At 37.0% G+C, this 26,679-nt stretch overlaps 1 protein-coding gene across 1 annotated transcript in view; it reads right to left on the reverse strand.

Annotated features, from left to right (window-relative positions):
• Positions 1 to 26,679, reverse strand: part of SLC2A13 (solute carrier family 2 member 13) — a 332,721-nt gene that overhangs the window by 91,733 nt on the left and 214,309 nt on the right. The window contains exons 5-6 of the mRNA XM_070494235.1: positions 17,950 to 18,113; positions 11,444 to 11,564 (exon numbers count right to left, since the gene is read on the reverse strand). Of these exons, the coding sequence (XP_070350336.1) occupies positions 11,444 to 11,564; positions 17,950 to 18,113 (285 nt within the window). The remainder of the gene's footprint in view (positions 1 to 11,443; positions 11,565 to 17,949; positions 18,114 to 26,679) is intronic.

Consider the following 26,679-nt stretch of genomic DNA (forward strand, 5'->3'; position numbering starts at 1 on the left):
TTAACTTAAACTCTTAATGGTTTGCTCTTCTACCATCTCCACTCTGCTGCCACGGTGACCTTTGTAAACACAAATCTGATAATGATAGTCTTCTTAATAGCTTCACATGATCTCTTTTTTTTTTTTCAATGAGAGAGTTAAAAATCCTTATTACCGGTACAGGTGACTTCTTATAATTTAAATTCTTAACAGGCTCTTCAGGTTTATTTCCTACCATTTATTACTTTTGTTTAGAGCTCACCCCTTGGTTCCCAAATGGAATTGTAGGCAGCATCCATTTTCTGAAAAGTTACCTGGAATTCAATGTCTGAAAGCGTGAGAGACATCTGCTAACAGAGGACCCACCGTGGGAGCCTTCCATGGGAACCAGGGGCATTGATCCAGGGTCTTCTTTCCAGAGGCATTGATCCAGGGTCTTCTTTCCAGAGGCCTCTACCCCTCTGCCTCAGGGATGGGAAAGTCCCTGCTCTTTAAACTTCTGGACTAGCCTCTGACAGACACCTGAAGCAGGGTATGGAAAGGATACCGGGGCTGGGGAGACTCTCTATTCTTCTCAGCCACCACAGCAGAGGCCACCATGAGGGTGGGGCTTTGGCTGTTCTCCTCCACAAACTCAAGGGACTCCTGGTGAAGCTGGCCACATGGCCACCCGTCTAATGGAGGCAGGGGATGAGGGGTGATCATCCCAGGCCACGGGAATGATGCTCACTTGTGTGCTGACCGTGACTGGCAAGCAAGTTCCCTCTGCTTGGGAAAGGGAGAAAGAGAAAGGGAAAGGAGATAGTTTCAGACCCTTGGAGGTGGAAAACCAATACAGCTCTGCTAAGCAAAGCATAAGCATAACAGGTTTCCACAAAAGTTGGTAACTATGCTACACAGAAGCACATGGAGAAAAACCCAGTCACACTAGATGTATCAAATGAAAAGTCAGGGAATGAAGAACAGATCTGTATTATCAGCTACCTAATAATATGGTATACTTAAGACATGCGGAGCTTTGAGACCACTGATCACTGCAAATTAAGTACCCTTACACAGTTTAAAATAAATTTTCAACATTTCCCTTCCAAAAATGATGGAATCATATATTTCACTGTGTCAAGAATCTAAAAGAATGATATTCTTTACCCTTATGTTAAATATGGATTATAGGCAACTGTAAAAGCATCTGTCTCTTCCACAAACTGAAATTTCTCTGAGGATGGGAACAATGTCTCATCTGTCTTTTATCCTGTCATCTCAGAACAGGGAACACTGGGAGATGTTATACTGAATCCCTTTGCCATCACAGGGAGAAGCACAGTGTAGGAAGGACCGTAATACAAGGGTACGTGGGTTTGGGTAAGGTAAGATGTGTAAGGTGGTTATTAAGTATCTAATCCTACTCGCTACAAAGTTTGTATAAAATAAGTAGCTCAGTAAATAACAGTGTTTTGATCAGACATTCAGTCACATGGGTTAGTGTTTTCATGGGAAATAACTTAGTCCGTGAGAGAAAAATAAAAAATAAAAATAAATCAGTCTCTGGAATTGTTCTGGGATATTCTGGTCAAATTTCCCTTTAGGGGCCTAAAGCCCTCTTAACATCACCATACAAACTGTGACCATAATCAATTGCTCCTGAGTAAGTCAGACTAAAATTCACATGTACTTTCCAGAGTGCAACAAACGAAACTTAAAAGGTTACACGATTCCTATGCAAAATCTGTGTCGAGAAATTATTGTCTTGCTCAATGTTTTCATGCTGCTTTAAAGGAAAAAGGGGACTTGTCCACCTAATGTACCTCAAAGAAGACAACAGACCTACGGCTGACCAAGACTACTGCCCATTATTTTTTTGTAGGAAATAATAAAAAGGGTCCAACTATCTTGCCCACCTGAAGCAACCGCCTAGTTACGCACCCCAAGAATGGCGCTGAGTTATAGGCAACTGCCTCTGTGTCTATTGTGCTCCCTCTGCGGGGGTCCAGAACTAGACGTACTTTTTGGAAAACAAAGAAATCTCACCTTACCAGCAGAAGGCTGAAGCAATGTAAGCAACATCTAAGTGTTGCTCGGCATTATCGTGGAAAGAGAACGATGGTTACAGTCCAGTCTCTCTATGACTGATGTCCTGGTCAGTGTCTTAAAACTTCTAACTTATTTCTTTTTAAAAATAAATTTAAAAAATCAAAAGTAAGAACCAAAAGCGAGCCTAGAAGAATGAAGGGAGTCGCATCCAATTCTGACAAGGTTCTAAAGCAGGGATTTATAAACGATTCTCCCAGAAGTCAGCAAGGTCTTTATTCAGGCCACTATAGCATGGTGTTTAATTAGTAGCTTCTATTTTGCCAGGACCAGAGTTGCTGAGAAGATGAAGTCATTGGAAGTGACTTTAAAGAAAATAGTTCTGTAATCTCTGTTTGTTTAGGAATCTGTACATGAACCCAGCACCTCATCTGTTACATCACAAACCTTGGCTGCTGAACACCTCTGAAGGAGTTTTAACGTTACTTCAATCAAACGGCACACTTAGTTGGGGTAGAATTTCATGAAGGTGTCTCTGGTTTTAGCAATTTTCATCACTTGGTACTTGATTTTCAGGGGAGTGTTTTGTTAAATAAAAACATAGCATTTAGGGGCTGGCCTGGTGGTGTAGTGGTTAAGTTCACATGCTCCGCTTCGGCGGCCTGGGGTTTGCTGGTTCAGATCTCCGGCACAGACCCAAGCATGGCTTGGCAAGCCATGCTGTGGCAGGCAGCCCACACATAAAGTAGAGGAAGATGGGCATGGATGTTAGCTCAGGGCTAATCTTCCTCAAAAAACAAAACAAAATAAAACTTAGTATTTAAATAACTGGCATTTAAACATGTGGAACTTAAAACTCTTCCCTTTGCTTTTTAGGTAATTGATACTTGGAGTCTCTTTAGAACACTGCTCAAAGAATCTGTAATATTGACACACACTCAAAGAAAAGCCATTAGTTTGACTAAGGGGGGTGTTGGTGGAGAGAACAAAATGGCTCCGCAACTTGCCAGTTACACTACTCTAGGCAAGTTACATAAACCCTCTGAGCCTTATCTTCTTATCCATAAAATTAGATAATAACAGCATCTTCCTCTTAGGGAAGTTTAAGGATGAGATGATATCCAACAACGCCTGCATACAGTAAGGAATTAACCAACAGAAACTATTAATATTTTAAAATAAAAAGCAGGCCTGGAATTATGGTCCATCTATCTTCCCAGGTTTATCATCTGGAGTTGCTTAACCCCCACTGAATATCCATAAAACTGACCTGCCCAAACTCCTTTTCCCTCATTCTTTCCCTTTAACATTTAACCAGTCTACCCCTAATCATACCTCCACAGATAGCTTCGTCCCAAGCTCACATTACGCAACAACTTCAGACTCTCCTTATCTTTCTCTGGGGCTGCCAAATATACACTGGCTCCCTCCAACATACATCCCAAAATTCATGCAGAAAACTCTTCATAAAGCTCAGATTTGACCATGTTACTCCCCTGCCTGATGCTGTGGAATGGTTTCCCTCTACCATCGTCTTGACCTAGTATTTAAGGCCCTGCCTTTCCCTCTGCCTCATCTCGCCACTGGTACCCCTTTCTCCAGCAGTATCAACTTTATAATTCCCTGAAGAGCAAATCTGTTCCAACGTCTCTGTCTTTGCACAGGTTGCTCTCATGCCCTGGGATGCTTGTCCACTTTCACTGGTCTGAGAAGCTCCTACTCACCCTTGAAGAATTGGATCAACCTCACTTCTTTGTGAGGGCTTCTGAACGTCAAACCCATAAACTTGGATGAGAAAAAAATTATATTTGTATTTCATTAACCTTTTACTGAAATTTAGCATTTCCTTCGATTATGAATGTAGGTGATAAACTACTGACAACAATAGAAATCACATATTTTCATATCCCATTATAGTAGTTGGAGAAATCTCAAAATACTCTTTATATTCAGCATGGTTTTGAAACTATGGTATGAACCCTGCAGCTAGATCTGTTATGTTAATAAAGAAGTACGGACATTACTATATAACAAGTTTATTTAAAAAAAAATATTTTGGCAAGCAGATTTCAACATAATTGATTTCCTTTGTACTCCTATATAATTTATTTAATGCAGGTAAAAACAACACTCTAAGAAGGGGTCCAGAACAATGTGAAGGTTAAGAACCCTCATGTGTGAAGCCTTCTGTGATGGCCCCAGGAGAAATAAATTATTCCAGGGCATGCTCTGATACATTTATCAGCCTCTATCACACTGCTCTGCAATTATTTATCTCTATCTTTCTCCCTCCTAGCTGTGAGCTCCATGTGGAATAGGCTTCTTTTTCTTCCTCTAATCTCAATATCCCCTGACCCACAGCAGCTCTCAAAAATGTTTATGAGAAGAATGAACTGACTACAAATGTGTATAAATATTTTTTCCTAAAGTGCTGTATTCTTTGATTGGTTAAACTGTGTAGAATCACACATAATCAATTGCTGATTGTCTGCTTCCAAAACCAGATTGTTTAGGTTACGTGCTTTCATTTTTCTAGTCTTTCAATTTATTCACCATATAACCTGGATGTTATAATCCAAGAGGCATGTGTCATGCTATCTTGTTTTATTACTTATTAATATTAAGAAAATAGTCTTTTGTTAATACCATGCAACAATATAAAAAATTCACTAAAGCATTACCTGAGCAACCCATGACTTGTTGCATGCCCAGAGTTCTTCAAGCCTAAAGTGCTACATGTGCTGGCATGCCTACAAAAGGTACCACTAGTCATGCTCTAGCCACGACTAGAAGTAAAGGCCAAGCACTGAAGAAAGAAAGTCTTGGAAACGTCCTAACTCATCAACTCTCTTCTAGCAGCAAAGTTCTAGGATAAAAATTACACTAAAATTTCCTAGTCAGCACCATCTACCTTCTTTTTTCAAAACCATCCATCCATCCATCTATGCATCTACTCACTCAACCACCCAGCCAACCAAAATAATATTTTCTAAAGTTACTTTCACCGAACAGATTCTTTTAACCAGGTTGCTATGCTTTGTGTTAAAAATAAATCAAAATGTTGGTCTACAGCAATAGGTATTTTTCAACCACTCAGGCAGGGAAAGCATACCAGGGGCTATGTAACATGCTTTTACAATGCGATGGAAAACCCTGTAATTTAACAAATCGGAACGTTTAAATGTTAATATCTAAGCTGCTTTCATCATTCATTCAATATCATGATTTACAAGAAGGTGATCTTCAATTTATTTAAACTTAATAAGAGAACAGTTAAGTTTTTTTAGGAATTTTATTTATTACTTATTATCTGTAAAGTTTTCTAGGCCTTTATTATAAAGAAATACACCCGTGGTTATGATTATCATCCACTGCTATCACAGTACTGGATAATATATTCCTTTTGTTTACATAGAACAAAATAGGGATGATATTCTGAAGTAGATTGACTTGAAATATGAACAAAACTCCAGGTTGATTTTATTTATTCATTGCAATGACCAGAGTTCTAGAATGAGAATACAGGTCCTTATGGGTTATCAGAGATACACGTTTTTCCCTTTATCTTTTTATGTTACTTCAGACCTAAATAGATAAGTTCAGAGGAGCTTTGCTCAAAAGTCTTTTGAGTTCAAGTTGGAATGAAAATGGCATTTCAAACAAGAGTATAAATGACAGCAAATATTATTATTCCTATTATGTGATTTCTGTATTTAACTGGAAAGCAAAGGAAAGGGTCTCCCCATTTATACCTCTGGAATCGTGTTTCTAAGAAGTGGTCTACAGTGAGGTTTCAGATCCCTGGACTCCTCCTACCTGAGTGCTATCCTAACTATGTGTAAAGCATTTGTTCTTGTATGTCAACCATGCAATCACTCAGCTCTGTCACTCCTCACCCAAAATTCTTGAGTCTATCTCCACTGCCACTGGCAAAGATGCATTATTTCCTCTTGCCTAGGCTGCTGAGTTCTTTTACTGATCTCCCTTCATCATCCTTCGTCCTTCTCTAATCAATTCTCCACTCTGCATCCAGAGTAATCCTTTAAAAACAGAAGTCTGATTGTCATTCTCATTTTATCACCCTTTAAAGGCTTCTCAATATTCTAAGATGATGTCCAAAATTCTCAGTTTTGACGTCTTGGCATCGTCTGTCACTGGCCTGCCATCCAGTCTATCTTTGTGCCATTCTCTTGCTTGCTTGCTATGACCCAGGCTCATTGGTAAGTTCCTTGAAGAAGCCATACTCCTTGCTTAGGTCCTGTACACATGATGTTCCCTCTTCTTGGAATGCCCTTCCCCCACTCTTTGCACACTTAAACTGAAGTCCTCCTTTTTGTTGTTCAGGCTTCCCAAGAAGTACTTCTTGACTGTGGAAAACAAAGTTTGAGTCGGGGATCTTGCCACTGTAGGGGCTTTGCAGGCCCTTGGCCAAAAGCCCACGCATCAAGAGAAAAAGGTCATGAAGTACTCAGTGAATATGCCCCAGAAGTGGCCAACTTTCTCCGAGAATCTCTTCCACCATCCTCCTATCCAGGTGTTAAATTCAGCACTGGCTATTTAAGTGCTTGCAAAAGACATGTACATCTCTTATTTGGAGATAAGGGAACATGATAAGGTTCTGTGGGCTTTTTGTTTGAACTCTCATTTTCCCTTTCTCCAAATTTATGTACATTTATCTTCATCTGAAATAGGTCTGTGGATATGATTTAACAGATATATTTTCTTCTGTTGTTTTATTAATACTAAACACAAGGCATATTAGCCTATACTATCTGGCCAAAAAAAATTAAAAGAGGTTAATTTTAAAGGAAATCAGAAAGTGGCAAACAAAATTCGACAAAAACGGAAAGTTTCACTCACAGAGTAATACTACATTCATCATCAAATTGCTAAGAATTACTAGAAATAAACACATTATCAGTCAGCAGGAGGCCAAATACTAGGAAAAAACAGGAGCTAACAGGGTTTCTGTACATTTCTAAGGTTGCATCAAAGTTTTATGATGGAATCTAACAGCCTTACAGTGCCAATGCCAATGATGTGTGCTAAATCACAGAAGATTAGCAAAAGGAGAAAAACGCAGTGAATGCAAAATTATTTTTATTGTAAATGAACTCTGAAGGGACTAACTTTAATTAGCTAGGTGTATACAGTTCCGTAAAACTAGTGTCACTGCCATAAGGAAGTCTAAAGACGAAGCAACAGTTTGTGGATTTGGATGTCTGGAAACTTCATCTGGAGAGGAAAACGTGAAATTATTACTCTACAGAAAAAGAACCACATTGATTATTTTTGAACTCTTGGTTTAACAATGCTCAAGAAGAAAAAAAAAAGAAATGAAAGGAAGCTGGCAGTTAAAAACAAACTGAAGCATTGTGGTAGTAGTTCTTAAATGGAAGATGGACTGGAATCACCTGGAGGCGCGTTTCTAACCTACTCTCCACTGTCCTGGTAAGGCAGATCTGTGGGAGTGGGATGGAGGTTTAGGTACCTCCTCAGATGATTCTAGGTAAGACTCTAAATTGAGAAATAGTAATAGGAAAAAGAGCAATGAATTAGAGGCACAGTCCCTTTTGTCAATTCCTACTAAAATGTAGTAATGGCCTCATTCAATTACCCCATTTCATTTCCATGATCTATGCTACCTGGTTGCTCATAGTTAATCAATTACTTATTTTTAATTCCTATTGACTTGTCTCTCTTAAACATATCTAGAATCTGCCTACCTGTTCTTCTCCAATATCACCACCTTAGTCCAGGCAACCATCATCTCTCTCATAGAAGCTCTAATAACCAGTCTCCCTGCATCAGCATGTGCCCTGTGTGAACCCCCACCCCAGAGAGAAAGTTCAGAATAGAAAATCTGGTCAAGTCACTATTTTGCTTAAAACTCCCCATGGGTTCATATTCCTGGACTGAAGACCATGACCTCTGAGGTTCTGCATGATCTGGCTCTGGCCTCCCTTACCAGCCTTCTCTTATTCTTCTCTAAGCCATCAGCCTTCTCTCAGTTCCTTGCACTTGCCAAGTTCCTTACTGCCTTGCACAGTCTTTGCACCTGCTGTCTCTTCTGCCTGGTACACTCTTCTCCCCATTTCAGAGCTCAGTTCAAACATCTTATCCTCAGGGTAGTCTTCTCCAAAGATGGGAAAGACTTCTACCCATCATCCCAATGTCATCTCTTACTATAGGCTTTATTGATTAAAACAATGACTATAATATTTATTGAGTGCTTATTATGTGCCAAGCACTGTTTTATGTGCTTTGCATACATTAATTCATTTTTACTACAATCCTGTGAGTGGGTGCTCCATAAATATTTTTAACTGCATGCATGCATGCATGAATGAATGAGATGAGATGAAAACCCTAGGGCAAGGGTACCTTGAAATTCTACAACTGTAAACTTTAAGAAATATCTGTTTACTTTGAAAGGTTTTAGGGTAGTAATTTACATATACTAAGATCACATTTCTAAATAATAAAATGTCAAGGATTTGAGGGAAGCGTTACCTAGGAAAGGTTTGAATCCTCAAAGCTTGGATAGCTTTCATAAGAAAATATGTTTAATTGGATACAAAAGGGATAGTACATTAGTAATTTGAGAACGTGGGGCTGAAAGTGATATTAGGAGTATGAGTGTGTATATTCTTACACAGATATATTATTCAGATGATACCCACACTAGAGTTATTTCTCCTAGCCACAGTTGGTACCTTGTGACAGCTTTTATTCAGGTGGCTGCACATTTTCTATAGCAACTTTTATCCATCCTTATCTTTGTCCAATTTTATCTGCTAAAAAGAGCAGATCTGAAAGACGTTCTTTCATAAATTCAGTTCATAAAAATCTAACCAGGCCTTGGAATAAAACATCATCAATTAAAAAACTATTCTAAAAATGGGAAGTTCTCACTGAAAATTATTTAGGGTAGTCAATCTCTTGGGTTCAAAGTCTTTTGTGACCCCAACCTACAGTATTTTGGGCCCTAATCTGCAATAGTGCCTGCTATACAATCAATACTTACTGAATTAAAATAAAGAACCACTGTTCTTGAACCATTCACTTTCTCAAATCTTCTCCGCTACTCTAGTCAGAATGGATTACATATTCATCACTTTAGTCTAAAGATTTCTGTAAGTGGAAGTGCTGAGTCAATGGGCAAAGGAATTTAACTTTTATTGGGCAGAACTACATTACTTTCCAAAATGGAGAAAAATTTACACTCCTAACAATAGTATACAATGTTCTTAAGATAGATATTAAACCAACTCCCTTTTTAAATGTTGTATTTGCTCAATTTTCCTATATGGATCATTCCATGGGGAAAGCATATCACCTCCATTTACAGTACGAACATTACTCATTTTAAGGTACTATAAACAGGACTTTTGCATGCTTATCTTAATGGAAGAGGAAACGTGCATGGATAGTTTTAACAAGAAAAATAGCAAGGGGACTGCAGGTATATTTTATAAAATTACTCAGACTATAAATACTTACCGTCAAATTCCCACAAAGCCTAATATGTTACTTGAAAGAAGGCACACAATAAATAATTGTTTTGCATACTTATTGACTTGCAAAGGACATCTAAAATTTGGTTCTCTTTTCAAAAATTGCTGCCCATTTTTTTTGATAAAAATACAATTAGACTGTACCACTTCTCTCATTCCATTACAATTTTATATTGAAATATTAGGTAGGTGATAATAACTTAGAAGGATCAGGAGGATTAATAGATTGATGATCATAAATGGCTGTGCAATGAGCTACACTAGGGCAATAAATATTTTAATTTAAACTTTAAAAGTCAATGTCAGGAAGATTATTTCATTATGTGAATCATTAAAAACTTAGTCATACCTTTCCAGTGTCAAAAGTTCAAAAAAATTTTTTTTTCATACTCTCTGGCTGACTTTCTGCCTTTAGCTGACCCAATACTACATCAGTCTTATTCTGAATCTAAACTGTTAAGTCAGACATCAGATCTAGAGAGTATTCTATATTGCTCAAAGAGCAATTTTTTAAATAATTTTTTAGAGGTAACTGTTAAAAACATTTTACTTAAAATATCCATCAAGAAAAACAAAAGTAGAGCACGCATAATTCTGGCAATGGCCCTACCATCTTTCTAGCAGTTGAGGTGGGATGTCCAAAGAAAGTAAAGATCATTCCATCCAGAAATAGTCTAAGCTAAGGTTAACTTCTTTTATTAAGATATATTTAAGTATTCTTTAAAACAAGATAAAGACTATAAAAAAATCAGTGGGCCAATAAATAAATAAAATAAATAAATCTTATTCATTAGCAAGAGAAAGGAGGAGATATAACTGCTCATTTCCAATGGCAAGTGGATATCACAATTTGGGGCCGGGAAGGCATCATAATATATATCTTCCTCATCGTTGTAATGAGAAGCCACCATAAATACAAGCTCAATAAGAAGCTCCAAGTAGAATTTAGTTTATCAATGTAATGTTTTAATTTCATATAGAAGTATCTGACTAAAAATTAATAAACCATTTACCTATTAATAAATTAATAACATCATTTACCCAGTGATTTCAGACTTGTGTCCATCTAATTGATGCTGGAAGAATATAATTTTTTGTTTTTAAAGCTAGGTTTTGTTCTGTCCATATGTTTTAAGAGGGTTTCTAGCCTTTTCAACCACTAAAATGAAGTAAGAAACTTGGAAACTGCTACCAAATATATGAACTGATCTGTTCAGTCATGAAATCTTTAACTAATTCCTTTCTGCATTCTCCAGTCCATCTGTCTTCCCATTCATCCATGTCTCCATCCACCTCTCACACGGTGTGTATGGCATTACACTGAACAAGCTCTTAAACTTGCAGTTGGCCCCTAGAACACATTTTACTCTCTTCTACCACCTCTTTCTACTTTCTTATCCTCTGAAGAACCCTAGCAGTGAGAAGAAACTTTCTTTTCTGCTTAAATGAATGAAGAGATACCTATGGAACTCAGAGAAGATCAATTAATAGAATTACTAATTAATTAATAGAATATCCAGATGATAATCAACTATATCAGACATGTACTTCATGAAAAAGTTTACTTACTGATTAAAGTCATTTATTTCACATGGAATGCAGCTGTCACTGAGTTATATATGATCTAAAATAGTTTTACAGCCATTTCTGCTTAGATTCCATAATAATCCCTACTTTTAATTTCCAGAGAAACATGACCAAAATTGTGTCGAACAACTCATTTTTCCTTGAGCACTTTCACCCCCATCTCTTTGCACATACTGTTCCTCTTCCTGGTAGTCCCTCTCTACCACCTTTTCCACTTTCTTACCTCCCTTCATAAACAAGCTCCTACTCATCTCTCAAATTGTAGAAAAGTTAAAAGCAAATAAAAAAGTTACTGGAGTTAGGTTACGAAGGAGATCATAATGAAATCTCACCTGTATCTTGTGCACGTAGCATTCTGACCTGATGGAGCTATCGGTTTAAAAGTGATGGGTGGGGAAACCTGGGCTGATAGCAGAAATCCCAAAGCAAGAATAATGAGTGCTATGGTGGTACCTAAAACAAACAAACAAAAGTTTTACATCAGAGAATAGTTGACAACATTCTTCCAAAGCAGACTGGGTTTGGCAAGACAAATCTCTGAAAAACACCTTGATCTATCTTTATTGGATTAAAAAAATGCTCCCAATATATATACACAAATTATCAGAAAAACTCACTAGCACATTCACTGTGAGTCATGACAAGAGTGAGATTCAAAACAAAAACACTTGCTAGCCAAGCAGTAGATTGGTAATGATTTCCTAAAAACAAAAAAACAAACCGCCTTGTATTGCTGACGATCTCAAAATCAATTAATGTAACCAACGTTATTGAGTGCCTAATATGTCAGGAAGTACGGAAGGCAACAGATTTACACCAAGTGTTCCTTTCATTGCTAAGAAAATTGTTCTAATGGCATTTCATCATGTAAGACCCAAATCAGTAAACTAAAAAGTGACAAACTAAATATTTCAAAAGGAGTTGAAAGAGCATTTCTTACTAAAGAGTAGCATTTTCTTTTTGAAGACTTTAAGATGCCAGAAATGATATAACATTGTACAATCATGCTCTGCATAATGCGAATGACATTTTGGTCAATGACACACCATACATAAGTCAGTGGTCCCATAAGATTAGTACCATACAGCCTAGATGTGTAGTTGGGTTGGGACTGGGGTCAGGGTCAGGAACAGGGTTAGAGTTTGTGTAAGAATACTTTATGATGATTGCACAATGACAAAATCACCTAACAACACTTTTCTCAGAACGTATCCCTGTTGCGAAGTGATGTGTGACTGGGTTCGTCTTTCCTGTTAGTACTTGGAAGAGGAATTTTTGTCTTTGATCTTAGGGTATAGGAATAGTGATTATGTATATCGCTGAAAAAGTTCATTTTTGAGTCCCTGAGAAACATCCTGATGGTAAATAACAAAGTTTTCAAATTTCTGACTATTGTTCCAGCCATTGTGAGGATAAACAAAAAGGGTCATGGGAAGAATGGACAAGGAAAATATGGCTGCGTTAATTTGTACAATGTATTTGAAGGGGGCAGTATATTTAAAACATGGAATATAAGGAGGTCATTTATGTACTGTAAAGTTATTAAACTGGGAGGTAATTTAAGATATAACCAAAAATACTACTAAAAGAACGGATAAGAGAAGAAGTGTGGGAAGCACTGGGGAAGTGCAACGGATCCTGTAACAGTCGAGGTGGTGCTGCTTAGGCTATAGGGGACGTGTCAAGATAAGCACAGTGGCTAAGTTCTAGCTTTGCTGTTTCTTGACTCTGCTCTTGGGCAAGGCACACAACATTTCCAAAATTCAGTTTTGTCTTCTATAAAATGGGGCTTTGTGAAAATATTCACCTGGCAGAATTGTAGTGAATTTTAAATATCATAATGTATCTGAAAGATTTTTGTAATGCTATAAAATATTAGTTATTGAACTATCATTATCATTAGTAGCAGCATACTTTCAATATTGTAGAAAAAAGTTCAAGGAAGGGGAGGCTTGAAGGGAAAATCAGAAGTTTATTTTGCTGTACTGGGTCAAAAAAGCCATGAACCTAAAATCACTGTTTGTTTTCCCCTTGTTGGCTTAAAATTCAAACCAGAAATAGCAATAGTTTGAGGCATTACTTTTCTCAAAGGATTATCAAGCCCTTAATTGGGAAACAGAAAAGAGATCTGTCTCTCAGGAAGAGAGGAGATATATTAGGTCTGTTATGAAAACCATCCCTCTCTCCTCAAACAAAACAAACCATGAATTTTACTGTTAATCTGTCTATCAAAGAACCTGAGTCTCTCAGGATTTTCCCGAATTACTTCCACAGCATATTGTCATGGGACAGAGAAGACTTTTTTCAACCAGGAAACCTTGATACTTTAAGAAGAGAAGGAAAGATGATACTCTTCCTTCATAACACTTATTAAATAACCTGTCTGCATGATAAAATATAAACTCTAAGATGGTATATCTAGCACATACATATGTCCAATCCTAATGCCTGGCATACAGCAGATCCCAATAAGTACCAGTTGAATGGATGAATCATAGTACCACAGATTTTTGCAATATCAGCTATTTTTGAAGAAAACAAAACAAAACAATAGTCCTAAGTCTTAAGACTATGCAGTTGAGGTCAAGGGGTTGTGTGGTACACATACCCTAGCTGAGAGTTCTGCAGTACGGGCAATAGGACCCTTGCATCCACATCTAGAAACATCCAACCCACCTGCAAAATATGGGGAATGGACCATTCTGGATACACAAAATTCCTAAAGAGCTGAAGGTTTACCCTTCTTAAGCACAAATTTATTTTTATTTTAACACTTTTTTTTTGGAAATCTGTTAAAAATCAGTATTTATACCCTGACCTTCTTTATTACATCTAGCAGTGTTTCTCCATCCCGGCTTCCTACGGGAAGCAAATGCTTGGGATGGACCTCAACCTCTGAATCAGTCTCTGGGGATCAGATATCTGCGTTTTAAACAGCTGCACAGGTGATTATGATGAGCAGACAGGGTCAAAACCCTTATGAGATGATAAATTTCTTAAGAGAAGGCAAAGGTATCTTACACGACTTTATGAAATAAATTTTAAAAGATCACTTAGTTCTGTCACACACTCACATACCTTTAAAACTTAAAACTACTTGAATTACCTATCTCCTTTCATTTAACAAGTTACAGATATTTTATCAGTCACTTGTTATTATTCAAAATAATTGTAGTTACTGTCAGATGAATCATGACTGCCACCTAGATTCGAGTCCAATACAACAAGACCTTGGATGAAAGGAACTCCTCCAGTGTCCTGGGCAGTTTTTGCACATTCTTTATATTTCAAGAAAAGGGTCTCTCTTAACCAAGTATACTGTTACATTTTGGAATTCTGATATAATTTCCCTAACAAAGATGTTCTCCACAGGAAGTGAAGTGTGTTGGATAAGTGGCATTCTCAAAAATGTCTGATGTAATGTTACATTAACTACCTGGTGCAGGGGTTAGATTATTATTGAATACTCAGAAAAAACTAATTTCCCTTCCCATGACCCTAACAGAGCACACTATATGTGTGAAAATATCACCTGGGGAACATGCTTACAGTGCATTTGCTTCAGAACCTACCTTCAGAGATTCTAATTTAGCAGATCTGGGGTAGAGCCCAAGAATCCACATTTAAAAATAAATACCTCATGGTAATTCTGATGGAGACGGCTTGTGAGTGATGTTTTCTGAAATATTTCACTACCAAAATAACTGGGGGAAAATAACCCCGTGTTTCAGGTTTTCTGATTTATAAGCAATAAAGCTACATAGATATAAACTTTCTTCTATTAAAAGAATCAAGAGGTTGTCATTAAATTTACAATATTTACAGGAAAGACCAGTTCTCTGAACAAGCTTTGAAAATATTAAAAGTCAGAATACCACAAAAATGTCCTACATTTAAAATTATTCAGGGACTATATATTTTATATTTCTTTGTATAAAGAGTTTCTTTGTCTGGGTCTAGCTAAATATAATTTATTTGTAGTAATTTTTAAAGAATGAACACCTATTCAAAAAATTATTTTGATATGTTTTCCCACTGTTTTTAACCCAATGTAAGAAAATAAATCCTAATAAAAAGAGAAAATAGGGAATAAAACTGAATGAAAAGTTTAAAAATTCCAGGCTAATTTAAAAAATTTTAAATAGAACAGCGTTCTAATACTTAGCACTATTAGACTATCAAATATATACCTACACACAAAGGAATAAAACAAAAACATTCAAATAAAAATGACTAATCCAGAATTAATTGGTATCGGAAAGCGAAATAAACATCTTCTGTGTGGGTCACACTGGAGTAATACTAATACACTAAACAAGGTTCTTTAAGAGTAAGTTTTCTTCTGTAGGTGGTCAGTATGTTCTATTTAATCAGTTAAAAACCAGAACTACAGAAAGAGGACTATTTATATCTATATGTATAAGGAAAAGAGGAGAGCTGTATCAAGAAAACCAGGCCTTCTACCTCCTAAACCACTGTAATATCTACATCATCCCTTTAATTGGCCACATGACAAGGAGATCAGATGCCCCCTTGAACGGAAGGTCTCTCTTAAGAGGGAGGCCTCACTGCATGATATTGGTAGTGGATGGAGCTAGGGTGTTGGTAGTTTTGGCTGGAAAGAGAACAAGGCAGAAAAGAAAAGTGCCTATAGGTTGCTCATAAGAAGCAGTCTCTGAAATCTCTTGGTCTTTACCCCCAAATAATTGTCTTAACACTTCCTCTTAATAGTCAGGGATGGGCTCTGGAAATCCTTGGGGCAGAGGACCTACACTGAGAGGTGAAACAAGACACCAGCTAGAAGCGTTCAGGAACGTTCCTGGATTCTCATGATGCAAAGTGATTTCACATTATGGCCAAAACAACAAAGAATCACTCTCTGGCAGTAATAACGTTGTGACAGCTAAAATGCTCTGGGCACTCTTACTATCTGTGTCAGGCAGTGTTTTAAATGCTATACACGCATAAATGTATTTAGCCCTCATTACAACTGTGTGAAGAAGGGACTATAATTAATTCCTGTTTATGGATGAGGAAGTGGAACCTTGCTCAAAGTCACACAATTCAACCCAAACAGTCTGGCTCTATCTAGAATGCCTCAAAATCCTGCTGAACTGATCAGAAAGTGTCTCATTGGAATACAACAAATGAAGGGACAGAGGCTGCTACAAAAATGTTTTCCCCAGATCTCAAAATCAGCAGTTTCCCTAGATCTTAAAAGCCAAATCTCAAATTCAAGAAGACTTGAAATTCTATTTAAAAAACAGACCTTTGAAGTAGCAATATACTGAGGCCCTGCCGAAAAGGAAGGGTATCCACTTAAAAATTTTTAAAGCGGCTATTACCTCTTCTTAGAGTTGACCTAAACCTCAGGGGTCAGGTCCGACCAACTGGAGGAATTTATTTTTAGCATATCACTACCTGAAGGCCATCTATCTTTTTTTTCCAGAGTTTACCATCCTAATAAAACAGCACAATTCATGGTTGGAGAGCTCTATTAGGAATATTTTTCTTATATTAAGTAAAAATCTATGTCCTCCTAACATTTACCATCTGCCAGAGTAAGATATCTATTAGGTGTCTACTGAGTCTTTTTTTCCAGGCTAAACACTTCTGGTTCCTTCAACAGGTTTATAAACGTGTGGTCTTTAAACTTTTGCTTGCTCCTCACCTTCCCTCTCTTACCCTCCAGCCTCCCTATAAATCTTGGCTGTTGGAATTACCTTTGACTCTTAATCAGACAATCTTCCCCTCCCTTTGCCCTCAGTGTGGACACTGCAGTTCAGCTTACCTTTGGTACTCAAGGGCTTCCGCTGCCTAGGCAAGAACAGAGGGTGGAAGCATGCCACTATTCCTTCCGAAGTGAAGGGTGGGAGAAAGTACACGTTCTTAAGAACTGAGTATGAAACTCAGAATGTATTTTCTCATCAAAATCTGGGACAAGTGCCTGAAGTAGTTCTATTAGATCAATGTTTTAGGTATAATTTGGTTAAAACAGAATTTAGTTAATGCCAGCCTGGAAACTTTACATTTTAATGGAAAAACATATTCTTACTCTAAATAAACGTATAAAGGAGCCATTAGAAGACAGCTAATTGATAAGTAGGAATCTGCTTGTATATTTGAAATAAATTAGAAAATTATATGATGTAATCATGTGAAGACAATGGCAAAGATGGGTCTCATTTTGTCAAGTGAAAGAGCCCTTATGTTACAGGGAAATAATAAAAAAAAAATGGGCGGCACTTAAAGACAAAAGATACTTGAAAGTGAGAAAAGTTTTATCTTATTTAGCTATCATAGGAAATATAAACAATCAGAATTTACCCTAGAATTAAGGCCTGGTTCAAATACAAAAAAAAACAAGCCTGTCTTTGTTTTGTGAAGAAATTATATGGTTCTAATGTTCCATTGTTGAAAGAGCTTTGAAAAAAAAATCCTCCAAATTTAGTTCCATATTCTTCCAAACTTAAAAATAAAACATATGTTAAAAAGTGAGTCTATGAATACTAAGTTTTTCAATCAAGGAAGAACAAAAAATCATTACTCTTTTCACTTTTGTACCTCTGGGCAGAACTCAAAATAATAACAGCAAAATGTTACCCTCAGTAGATTGAAACTGCTCTTATAATTCTAGTTTCTAGTCAATTCTAGTTACATATCATTCATTACATACATAACATCATTAAGTTCTTTTTAAAAAACTTTTTGTCGAGAGGAACTCTATTATTTGGCTAAGAAAACTACAGCAGGAGTGGTATTGGTATTGCATTTTGGAAGGTTAACCTGTCATCATTAGAAAAAAGTTGATAATTAAATTCTTCATCCAGGTACCTACCTGCTAAACTACCGAAGGTAAGCTTTCTGCGGCCCACTTTCTCAACAAGCCAGACTCCCACGAGAGTGAAAATGAAGTTTGTGAAGGCTGTAACTGAAGCCAGCCATATTGCGAGTCTGTCATCTTCAACACCCGACATCTGCAGAATGGTTGCACTGTAGTACCTGCAAGGCAAGAGTAAAACAATCATTGCTGACGGTTATTCAAAGAAACACAGTTATTCACATAGAAAAATACCCAGCCGACCTAAAAAAGACCATGAATAGCGGCAGCAGTAACATCAAGTTAACTGGGGAATTCATGCAAACTGTTTAAAGGATCACAACAGAGAGACTGTGTTCACATAAACTTATTTTGAACTTTGTATAACCAAGAAAAGACACTCAAGCAAGTGGACAGAGAGCTGAAGTCTTCAAAAGTGAAACGTATGCCACAACTAGGGACAGTGGCAGCTGGTAGTTTCACTAAAACTATCAAGGACAAGCTCCAAGTCCATGGAATGAATTAGAAGTCATCACACACTGAATTTATATACTTAAAAGGATAAAGAGACTTGCTGCATATAACAAGGAAAGTGAGATATAATGGCAGAAATCTGTAAGGAATCTCTTCAAAGAAGACATAAGGACTAAGAATGTGCCAATTTATGTCATCCTACTTGGAAGATGAGACACTGACATGATGGACCTGAGAATGGTTTTGTGGTTCCTAGAAAAGTGTACTCTTGCTGAGGTAAGTATCTAGCACAATCAGCATGATTGGGTTCTGTAGACTTATTTTGTTCTAAATGAATTCACTGGAGACTGGCTCTTAAAAAACCATAATCCCATGCCAATTTGTTGATGCACAATGGGAGATATGTCTGGTACATTTAAGGAAGACAGGTTTCTCACAGGACATTTCTTTTCCCATGAAAATACCAGTAGCTATATCAGAAGATTACTTTAAAGCTGTCCTTCAAATAAAGAAAGCAAACACTCCTGGCGAATCACCTAGGAAATAGGATAGAATTCAAATCCTGAAGACACATTCTGAACCATGGCTTCGCCTAGCTTTTTGAGCCATTCTAAAACAAGTTAGCTTTACCCAAATCCGACAGTGGGCACCCAAGCAGTGTGTTCAATCAAACTGAATATTTCCATAGTTACGACCTACAGTTTCTGGGTATTTATCAATATTTTCATAATATTTCAAAAATAAAATCTTTTAAATATATTTACGTCTCACGGATTCATCGATGGCTTCTACTATTTTTTAAATTAATGATGATCCTCTTACATGAAATATTAACACCAACATTCATCTTAAAAAGAGTTTTACTTTTTTAAAGTAGTAAACCAAACTTATAAATTAGTATGCAGCATGAAGGATGTGTTTTACCGATCACACTAAAAATTATGCCAACCATTTTAAGATTTTGAATTCTAACAGCTGTTGTAAAAAGAGTAATTCCCAGTGGAACTACTCCCATCATCATGAAAACTGTGAATGTTTTGCAGTCAAGAGTGGAAAGTAATAATAGAAACTATGAAAACAATTCATCCTGTCTGAATAGTGCCTTACAGTTTCCAATTTCTACCATACACATTATCCCATTTTCATAAAGACCCTTGCAGCAAGGTCAAACCTATATGCAACCACTGAGAAACTCACACAAACATCAAATCTACAAAAGCAGAAAATAGAAATGCTGAGAGAAAATTCAAATATTTAAAGCCAAAAGATTTTGATACTTGTCATGCTATTCTATTAAATTGCAGAGTCTTCTCAATGTTTTAAGAATAAAAACAGATACACAGCACAACAAAATGCTTCCAAATGGAGCTATGAAAAAAATTAACAAAATAGAGAGGTTATTTCGATGTTTTCATTTTAAATACAATAAAATTATGAAATCACAACTGTTAAATTAAGGGACAGAAAAGGGAGTGGTACCAAACAAAATAGTTGGTCAGTGTCAGAATTTTATTTAAAATAAAAAATGTTCCCTAGGTATATAAAAGAATTTCTTTCATGGTACTTAAGTTTTAGAGGCAAAGTCTAATCAAAGACTGGTCTGGGGAATCAGAAACCTGCATTCTAATAGCATCTCTATGGAATGTTGGCCAGGTCAGGTAACATAGTCATTTGTTCACTTAATACTTATTTATTGAGTGCCTACTGTATAAGCTATGTGAGATACTAAGATCCCATAAATTTGTTAGTAGACCCACTTGCTGCCCTTAAGAAGCTTACAATTTAGTATAAGAAAATGCAATGGAAAGAAATAATTTTAATATTGCAAGATATTGCAAGGTTAACAAGTCACAATGTGGCATAAAGGACAGACCAAACAATTTAATTGGATGTGGAAGGTTCCAGGATTTTCCAGAGAACATCACGTTTAATGTTTGAGTTGAGTCTTGAAGAATTCAGTTCCCAGCAGTTTGCCAGCAGGGGTGATTGATGATCTCGCAGGACACTGGTGGTAAAGGAAATGACATGTACGAAGGAGAAAAGTGCAAAATACTATGCTGGGCTCACAGACCGTAAGTACCTCAGGTTGACTGAGCATAAGGTACATAGAAGAGAGAAGTATGACATAAGGCAGTAGAAGAAGCTTCTGTTGTAGAGGGGCCTTGACTGCCAAGCTGCGTGTTTGGGCTTTTTTCTCCAGGCAATGGAAAATCATGAAATGGGCTTTAAAGAGAAATAACACAATTGAATTTGTTCCATGAAAAGATCACTGTAATTATGGCCACATGGGTGGCCTGGAAGCAGACTGAAACAAAGGTATATTGTTTTAAAGTGTGTATTTCAGGTCATTACACTGGCAACAGGCACATGTAGATTTTCTGTATTAATGGGAAACAGTGAGAGCAAGGGCTGAAATTCAGGGATGGCCTTATTTCTCCCTGTCAGCAAGACTTGCAACTTCAACCCACACTAAATCTTTTCCTGGATGGAGGGCCTTGAGTTTCATCTTCATTTTCCTTTCTCGAACATTGGTAAATGTACAGTCATAAGCCACATAAAGACGCTGTGGTCAGTGACAGACTGCATACACGACAGTGGTCCCATGAGATTAGTACCATATAGCCTAGGTGTGCAGTAGGCTATACCATCTAGCTTTGTGTAAGTAGACCCTACGATGTTCGTACAACGATGAAATCGACTAACGATGCATTTCTCAGAATGTATCCTTGTCATGAAGCAATGCATAACTGTATTTAGTTTTTATTGCATAATAAATTACCACAAGCTTAGTGGCTTAAATCAACACAAATTTATTATCTAACAATTCTGTAGGTCAGAAATCTGACATGGGTTTCACTGGATGTCAAAAATCAAAGGTGGCAGAAGGACATCCCTTTCTGGAGGCTCCGGGAAATAGAGTTCCTCGCCTTTGCCAGGTTTTAGAAGTGTCCTGTATCCCCCGGCTCACGTGGGGCCCCTTCTTCAGCCTTCAAAGCCAGCACAGGTGAGTCAAGTTCCTTTCATGTCACTTTACTCTAATGTCCCTTCTGCCTCTCTCTTCTACATTTAAGGACTTTTGTGATTACATTGGGCAGGCCCAGGTAACCAGCATAATCTCCTTATTTAAAGGTAAATTAATTAGCAGATTTAATGTAATCTGCAATCAATTTCCCTTCGCCATGTAATGTAACACTCATAGGTTGTAGGGATTACAAAATGTACACGTTGGGCGTGGGGATTATTCTGCTTAGCACCTAAAGGTGCTAATAAGCAGTAAAATAAGCAAAAGGCCAACAGTTAGAAGGAGAAGATGAGGAATGAAGGCGAGGACATTTACTTAAAGGGTAATCACTTCCAGAAAAATTCAGGCAATAACTACATCCTGTTTCACAGGGAAGGAGATGACATATCTGGGTCAGAATAATTCACAAACCCAGTTTTTAAAAGTCAGGTCATGGAGTGGTGAAAAGATACATTTAATTTACATTTTAAAATGGGTGAATTCCAATGTTGTTGTAAGTAATCCTATTGGCCAACCAGCTATGTAACGGGCTACTACTGCATCTATAATCTTCTAAGCCTTTATGCACTAGTTTGAATTTTCAGGGGACTGGGTATTCATTGAAAAGTTGCACAAAGCATAAGAGAGTCTTCTTCATAAAAGAAGAATATAAGCAACTGAAAAAGGCTTTCTTTCCTTTTAGACTCAAAGTAGGAATGCCTTCTCTTTTCAAAATTGTTTTATATCTATCAAACAAACTATCCTCGTCTTCAAAGATTCCCTGGGCAATCTTTGGTCATGTCACACATACCATCTTTTCCCCAGAGTGAAGCTGAAAGGCCTGAGGCAGTGTGTTCTCACAGAAGACCAGCTTCACAACTCCCTGCAGACATCTAAGAACAGAAACGGTCCAACTGCATGTGCAATGTTACCTCAGACATTACGTGAGACCCAGCTTTCAATCCTGAATTTTAAATCTGAATAAAACAAAACAGCTCTAGAAAAAATGTAGGTTTTGGTAAAGGCAATCTATCCTAATGATGACTTTTAATTAGCAATGAAAGAATAAACATGAGCTTTTTTTTTTTTTTGGATGAGGAACATTGTCACTGAGCTAACATCTGTGCCAATATTCCTCTATTTTATGTAGGACACTGCCAAGAGGGTGGCTAGATGAACGGTGCTAGGTCCATGCCTGGGATATGAACCTGTGAACCCTGGGCTGCCAAAGCAGAGCAGACGAACTTACCCACTATGCCACAGGGTCGTATATAAACATGAGTGTTTTATATGCCTATAAAAATACACACATTATGTACCTATTTGAACAAGATATTTCCTAGGAATTTCTGAAAAAGTTATTTTTTTTCAGCTTCTTAAAGCCATAGCCTTTTTTTCATTATTGTCAGTCTAATAGAGTTAATTTAACAGCAAGAAGTAGGTACTCAATAATCGTCTGCTGAATTTATTGAATTTATCTACCATCAACTTTCAAAAAGGAATTAGGAATATTTATAATAAAAAATACATGGCAGAATTGCTAAACAAAAATTAAAGACTGATAAAAGAGAGTAACAGAGGGAGAAGATGAAGATAATTATATAAAAACTTTGGATGAATGATCACTACAAGCTAGCTCTGAAATTCCTGGCAGCCAAGGCAAAACAGTAAATGATACTTTTAACTGTCTGATAAAACAAAGCATATCAGTTCATAACAAAGACAAACTTTCTGGTATGAAATTCTACAAACTTTAATTTCATGAATAAAAGAGATATGGAATACACTCTTCCTGATATGGACAGCCAGTCAAAATAAGACAAATTAACAGATAAAATTTAGTCATAATCATTTTAATTCATGTGGCACAAAAGTTCTAGCAGTGATGCAGATAGTCTCCAAATAGAGACATCTACGAACCTGGTCTTACTCAACAGTCTTACGGGTCATGTTCATATTTGGGAAAACATCAAGTTAAATGAGGAGACTGAAAGTTATGGAGCATGGTTGATTGACTATAAGCCCTGAAAGATTCCTATTATCTAAGTTATGTTGTTTGACTCTTTTAGTTCCTAGGATTATAAACACATTTATTTGCATCATATGCCAAAGTACACCCCCTACAGATTTAGAATGTCGTTCTATGGGCCGGCCCATGGCCAAGTGGTTAAGTTCGTGCCCTCCACTTCGGTGCCCCAGGGCTTCACGGGTTCAGATCCTGGGCATGAACATGGCACTGCTCATTAGGCCATGCTGAGGTGGCGTTCCACATAGCACAACCAGAAGGACCTACAACTAGAATATACAACAATGTACTGGGGGGCTTTGGAGAGAAGAAAGGAAAAAAAAAAGGAAAAAGAAGATTGGCAATAGATGTTACCTCAGGTGCCAATCTTTAAAAAAAAAAAAAAAGAATGTCATTCTAATGAAAGATGTTCTTTTAATTGAAAAAATTATATTTTCCTATTAGGATAGTGTTTAAACTGTCAAAAACATGGATAACTATGTAAACTATGAACTTTAAGAGAAAAATGTTTCACTCAAATATAAAAATCTTAAAAATAGTTAAAAAAAGATTAAAAATTTCAAATCTATTTTATGTATTTTGTACATTGAGAAATCCTCTTCGTGTATTATTAGATGCAAACCATAAAGCCAAAAATAAAAGTTAGAAAAGTAGAAATTAGGATTTCATGTATATCATACATGTGTTTTGAGCTAACATACTAGTTAATTATATCATACTATTCTTAAATCATGCAATGATCTAAAAATTGTAGTAATCCTCAGGAAGCATAATTATCAATCATATTTAATATACTACAAAAAATTTTCATAATTTAAATGATTTTATTAATCTTTTGGAAAGAACAAAGTAAAAATGTGCCAAAGGAAGTTAAAAGGGATTTCTACAGACTCTCAATGTTCCCAGTACGAACCACCACCCTCCATCTCAGAAACCAGTGCTCTCACCCTCGTTTCGTGCCTCTGGAAAGAAACCTCAGGAGAAATCACATATCGCACCCACCTCTACCAGATCATTGACCTTCGTCTATGCATTGCTAAGAACAGTGATAGAAACTCTCTAATCTGACCTCCAATTTGCCAAATTAACCTATTAATTCTTTCTATAAAACATACATCCACAAGACACTGAACATCTGGGACTTCATGCAGGATCACATCTCTCATTTGTTGAACTGAATGTATATCAAAACAGATGTGTTTGTTCCCAAACCTGTTTATGCCTGTCGTAATTATGTAATTTAATCAAATGATACATAAATCAACAGAATATAAGATACTAAAAGAGAATTGTATTAAAAACAAAATTATACGCTTTGAAAAGAGTCAATAAAGATAAATGATTAAAAAAAATTGTGTGGGCAACACAACCATAAAAAATTAGAGTTAAAATTTAAAAGTCTAGAAAGATTCTGCCCTTAGGTTACTTCTCGAATGTCTTTCAGTTCTTGTCCTATTTGAAAGAAACTAAACCTGGAATTCATAGATGACACTATTGAGTGTGGCTGATGCAAGAAAACCATGTGGAAGCTCAAGCAGTGGATATGATGAATTATTGTAAAACTAAAAATAAAATGTTGAAGGTATATATGCATCATTTCCATACAACTGTCTTTTGCAGTTAACTAAAAAGTACTGATTCTAATTATATCAGATAAAAGAGCTCTCACCTTGTCTCATCAAGTCTCACATCCCTACTTACAAGCAAAGAGCAGGAGTCCAAGACTATCAGGTCACCCATTTCCACCTGGTCATTTACTTCCACATTAACCTGGACATTGACGAATTTGACTCAATCTTCCTCTCATCCTAGCCCTCCCACACTCTTACCCTGTACACTAAGGCTGGACATGAGGGTACCACCTGCTTATAGCATGGATCTAGAGTCTAGGCTGTTTTTCTCTCACATCCTATACACCTGAGGTGGGGGAGAGGATGACAAGGGGAAAGAAATGAGCTAGACCAACCTGTAATCATCCTTCTTTAGCTGCTGGCCTACTTTTTGGTTACTCCTCACTCAATGGCGATTTCAGTTCCTGCCTCTCAATTTTCTTCTCCACTCCTACCCGTGTCATGATTCTTCGTGAGAATAGTATCAACACGGACTATGCATACAACTCCTGTGTCTCTTAACTGTTCTACTTTTAAAAGCCTTCAGGTATCCTAGTCTCTGACCAGCATTGCCTACCCTCAGGGCTCACTTACTTCAATTCCTCCACTCACACAATTCTTCACTCTCGTGAAGATGCTAAGCCATATGGTCTACCTCTTTTTCGTTATCCATCGTCATTCATTTCTGCCCCTCTCCCATAAGTGTACTTACTGTCTTAAGTAGTTTAGATTTCCCAACCAGTGGATCTCAGGTATTGGTGTGCTAGAGAATCACTTAGACGGCCTGTTCAGACACAGATTACTGGGCCCCATGCTGTTTGTGATTCAGTAAGTCTAGAACCATGAATTTGCATGTCCAATAAGTTTCCAGGTGATGCTGACATTGCTTTGGAAACTTACTTCCCCAAATCACTTTCTTTTCACCATTCTCAGACTCCTTGGCCTATTTTCCCTTTGTCAAAGTCATGTCATAAACTCCAAATCTGCTTCCTTATATCCAGTTATTCTTCCACTCTGCATTTACACTTAGCAGCTGAAAAGTTCTAGAGAAAAACACGCAAATAAACCTCACCTGAAATTCTCCAAGACGCACGCTCTACAACTCTCCAAAGGATGATTTCATAGCAGCTCCCTTCTTTCCACTGTCCCAGTGTATCCAGCCTCAGCTGAAACCTCGCCTAATATTCACTGAGAAAGTGTGAGCAGAGGGGTACTCCCTCATCGCACAACCACCAGTCTACCAACCTACCTGATCAATTCCACATTAATTTATAGAAAAATCAATGAGCACTCAAATATTTTTCCTCTAAATTCCTTCTTCACCGTTTGCTGCTGGAATCATTAGTCTTTGCTTCTGCTTTTGCTCAGCAATTTATTTGTACTTCTCTTACAATACAAGCCACTTTCCCTCTGGTGTTAGAGTTACTTAAATACACACTGTATTTCCTCTCCTCGACTATAAACTCCCAAAAGAACAGTCTATGTGTGATTCACCTTTGCAACTGCCAAAGCAGGCTTCTGGTTTCTTTTGGCACTTAGTAAATGCTTATTTAAATGAATGAATGGACAGAATGGCGTTCCATTTCTTTTTTTTTTGCCTTATTTTAAAATTTATATTGAAGTATAATTCATATACC

This window comes from Equus asinus, chromosome 22 (assembly GCF_041296235.1).
Source record: "Equus asinus isolate D_3611 breed Donkey chromosome 22, EquAss-T2T_v2, whole genome shotgun sequence".
NCBI classification, from domain to species: Eukaryota; Metazoa; Chordata; class Mammalia; order Perissodactyla; family Equidae; genus Equus; species Equus asinus.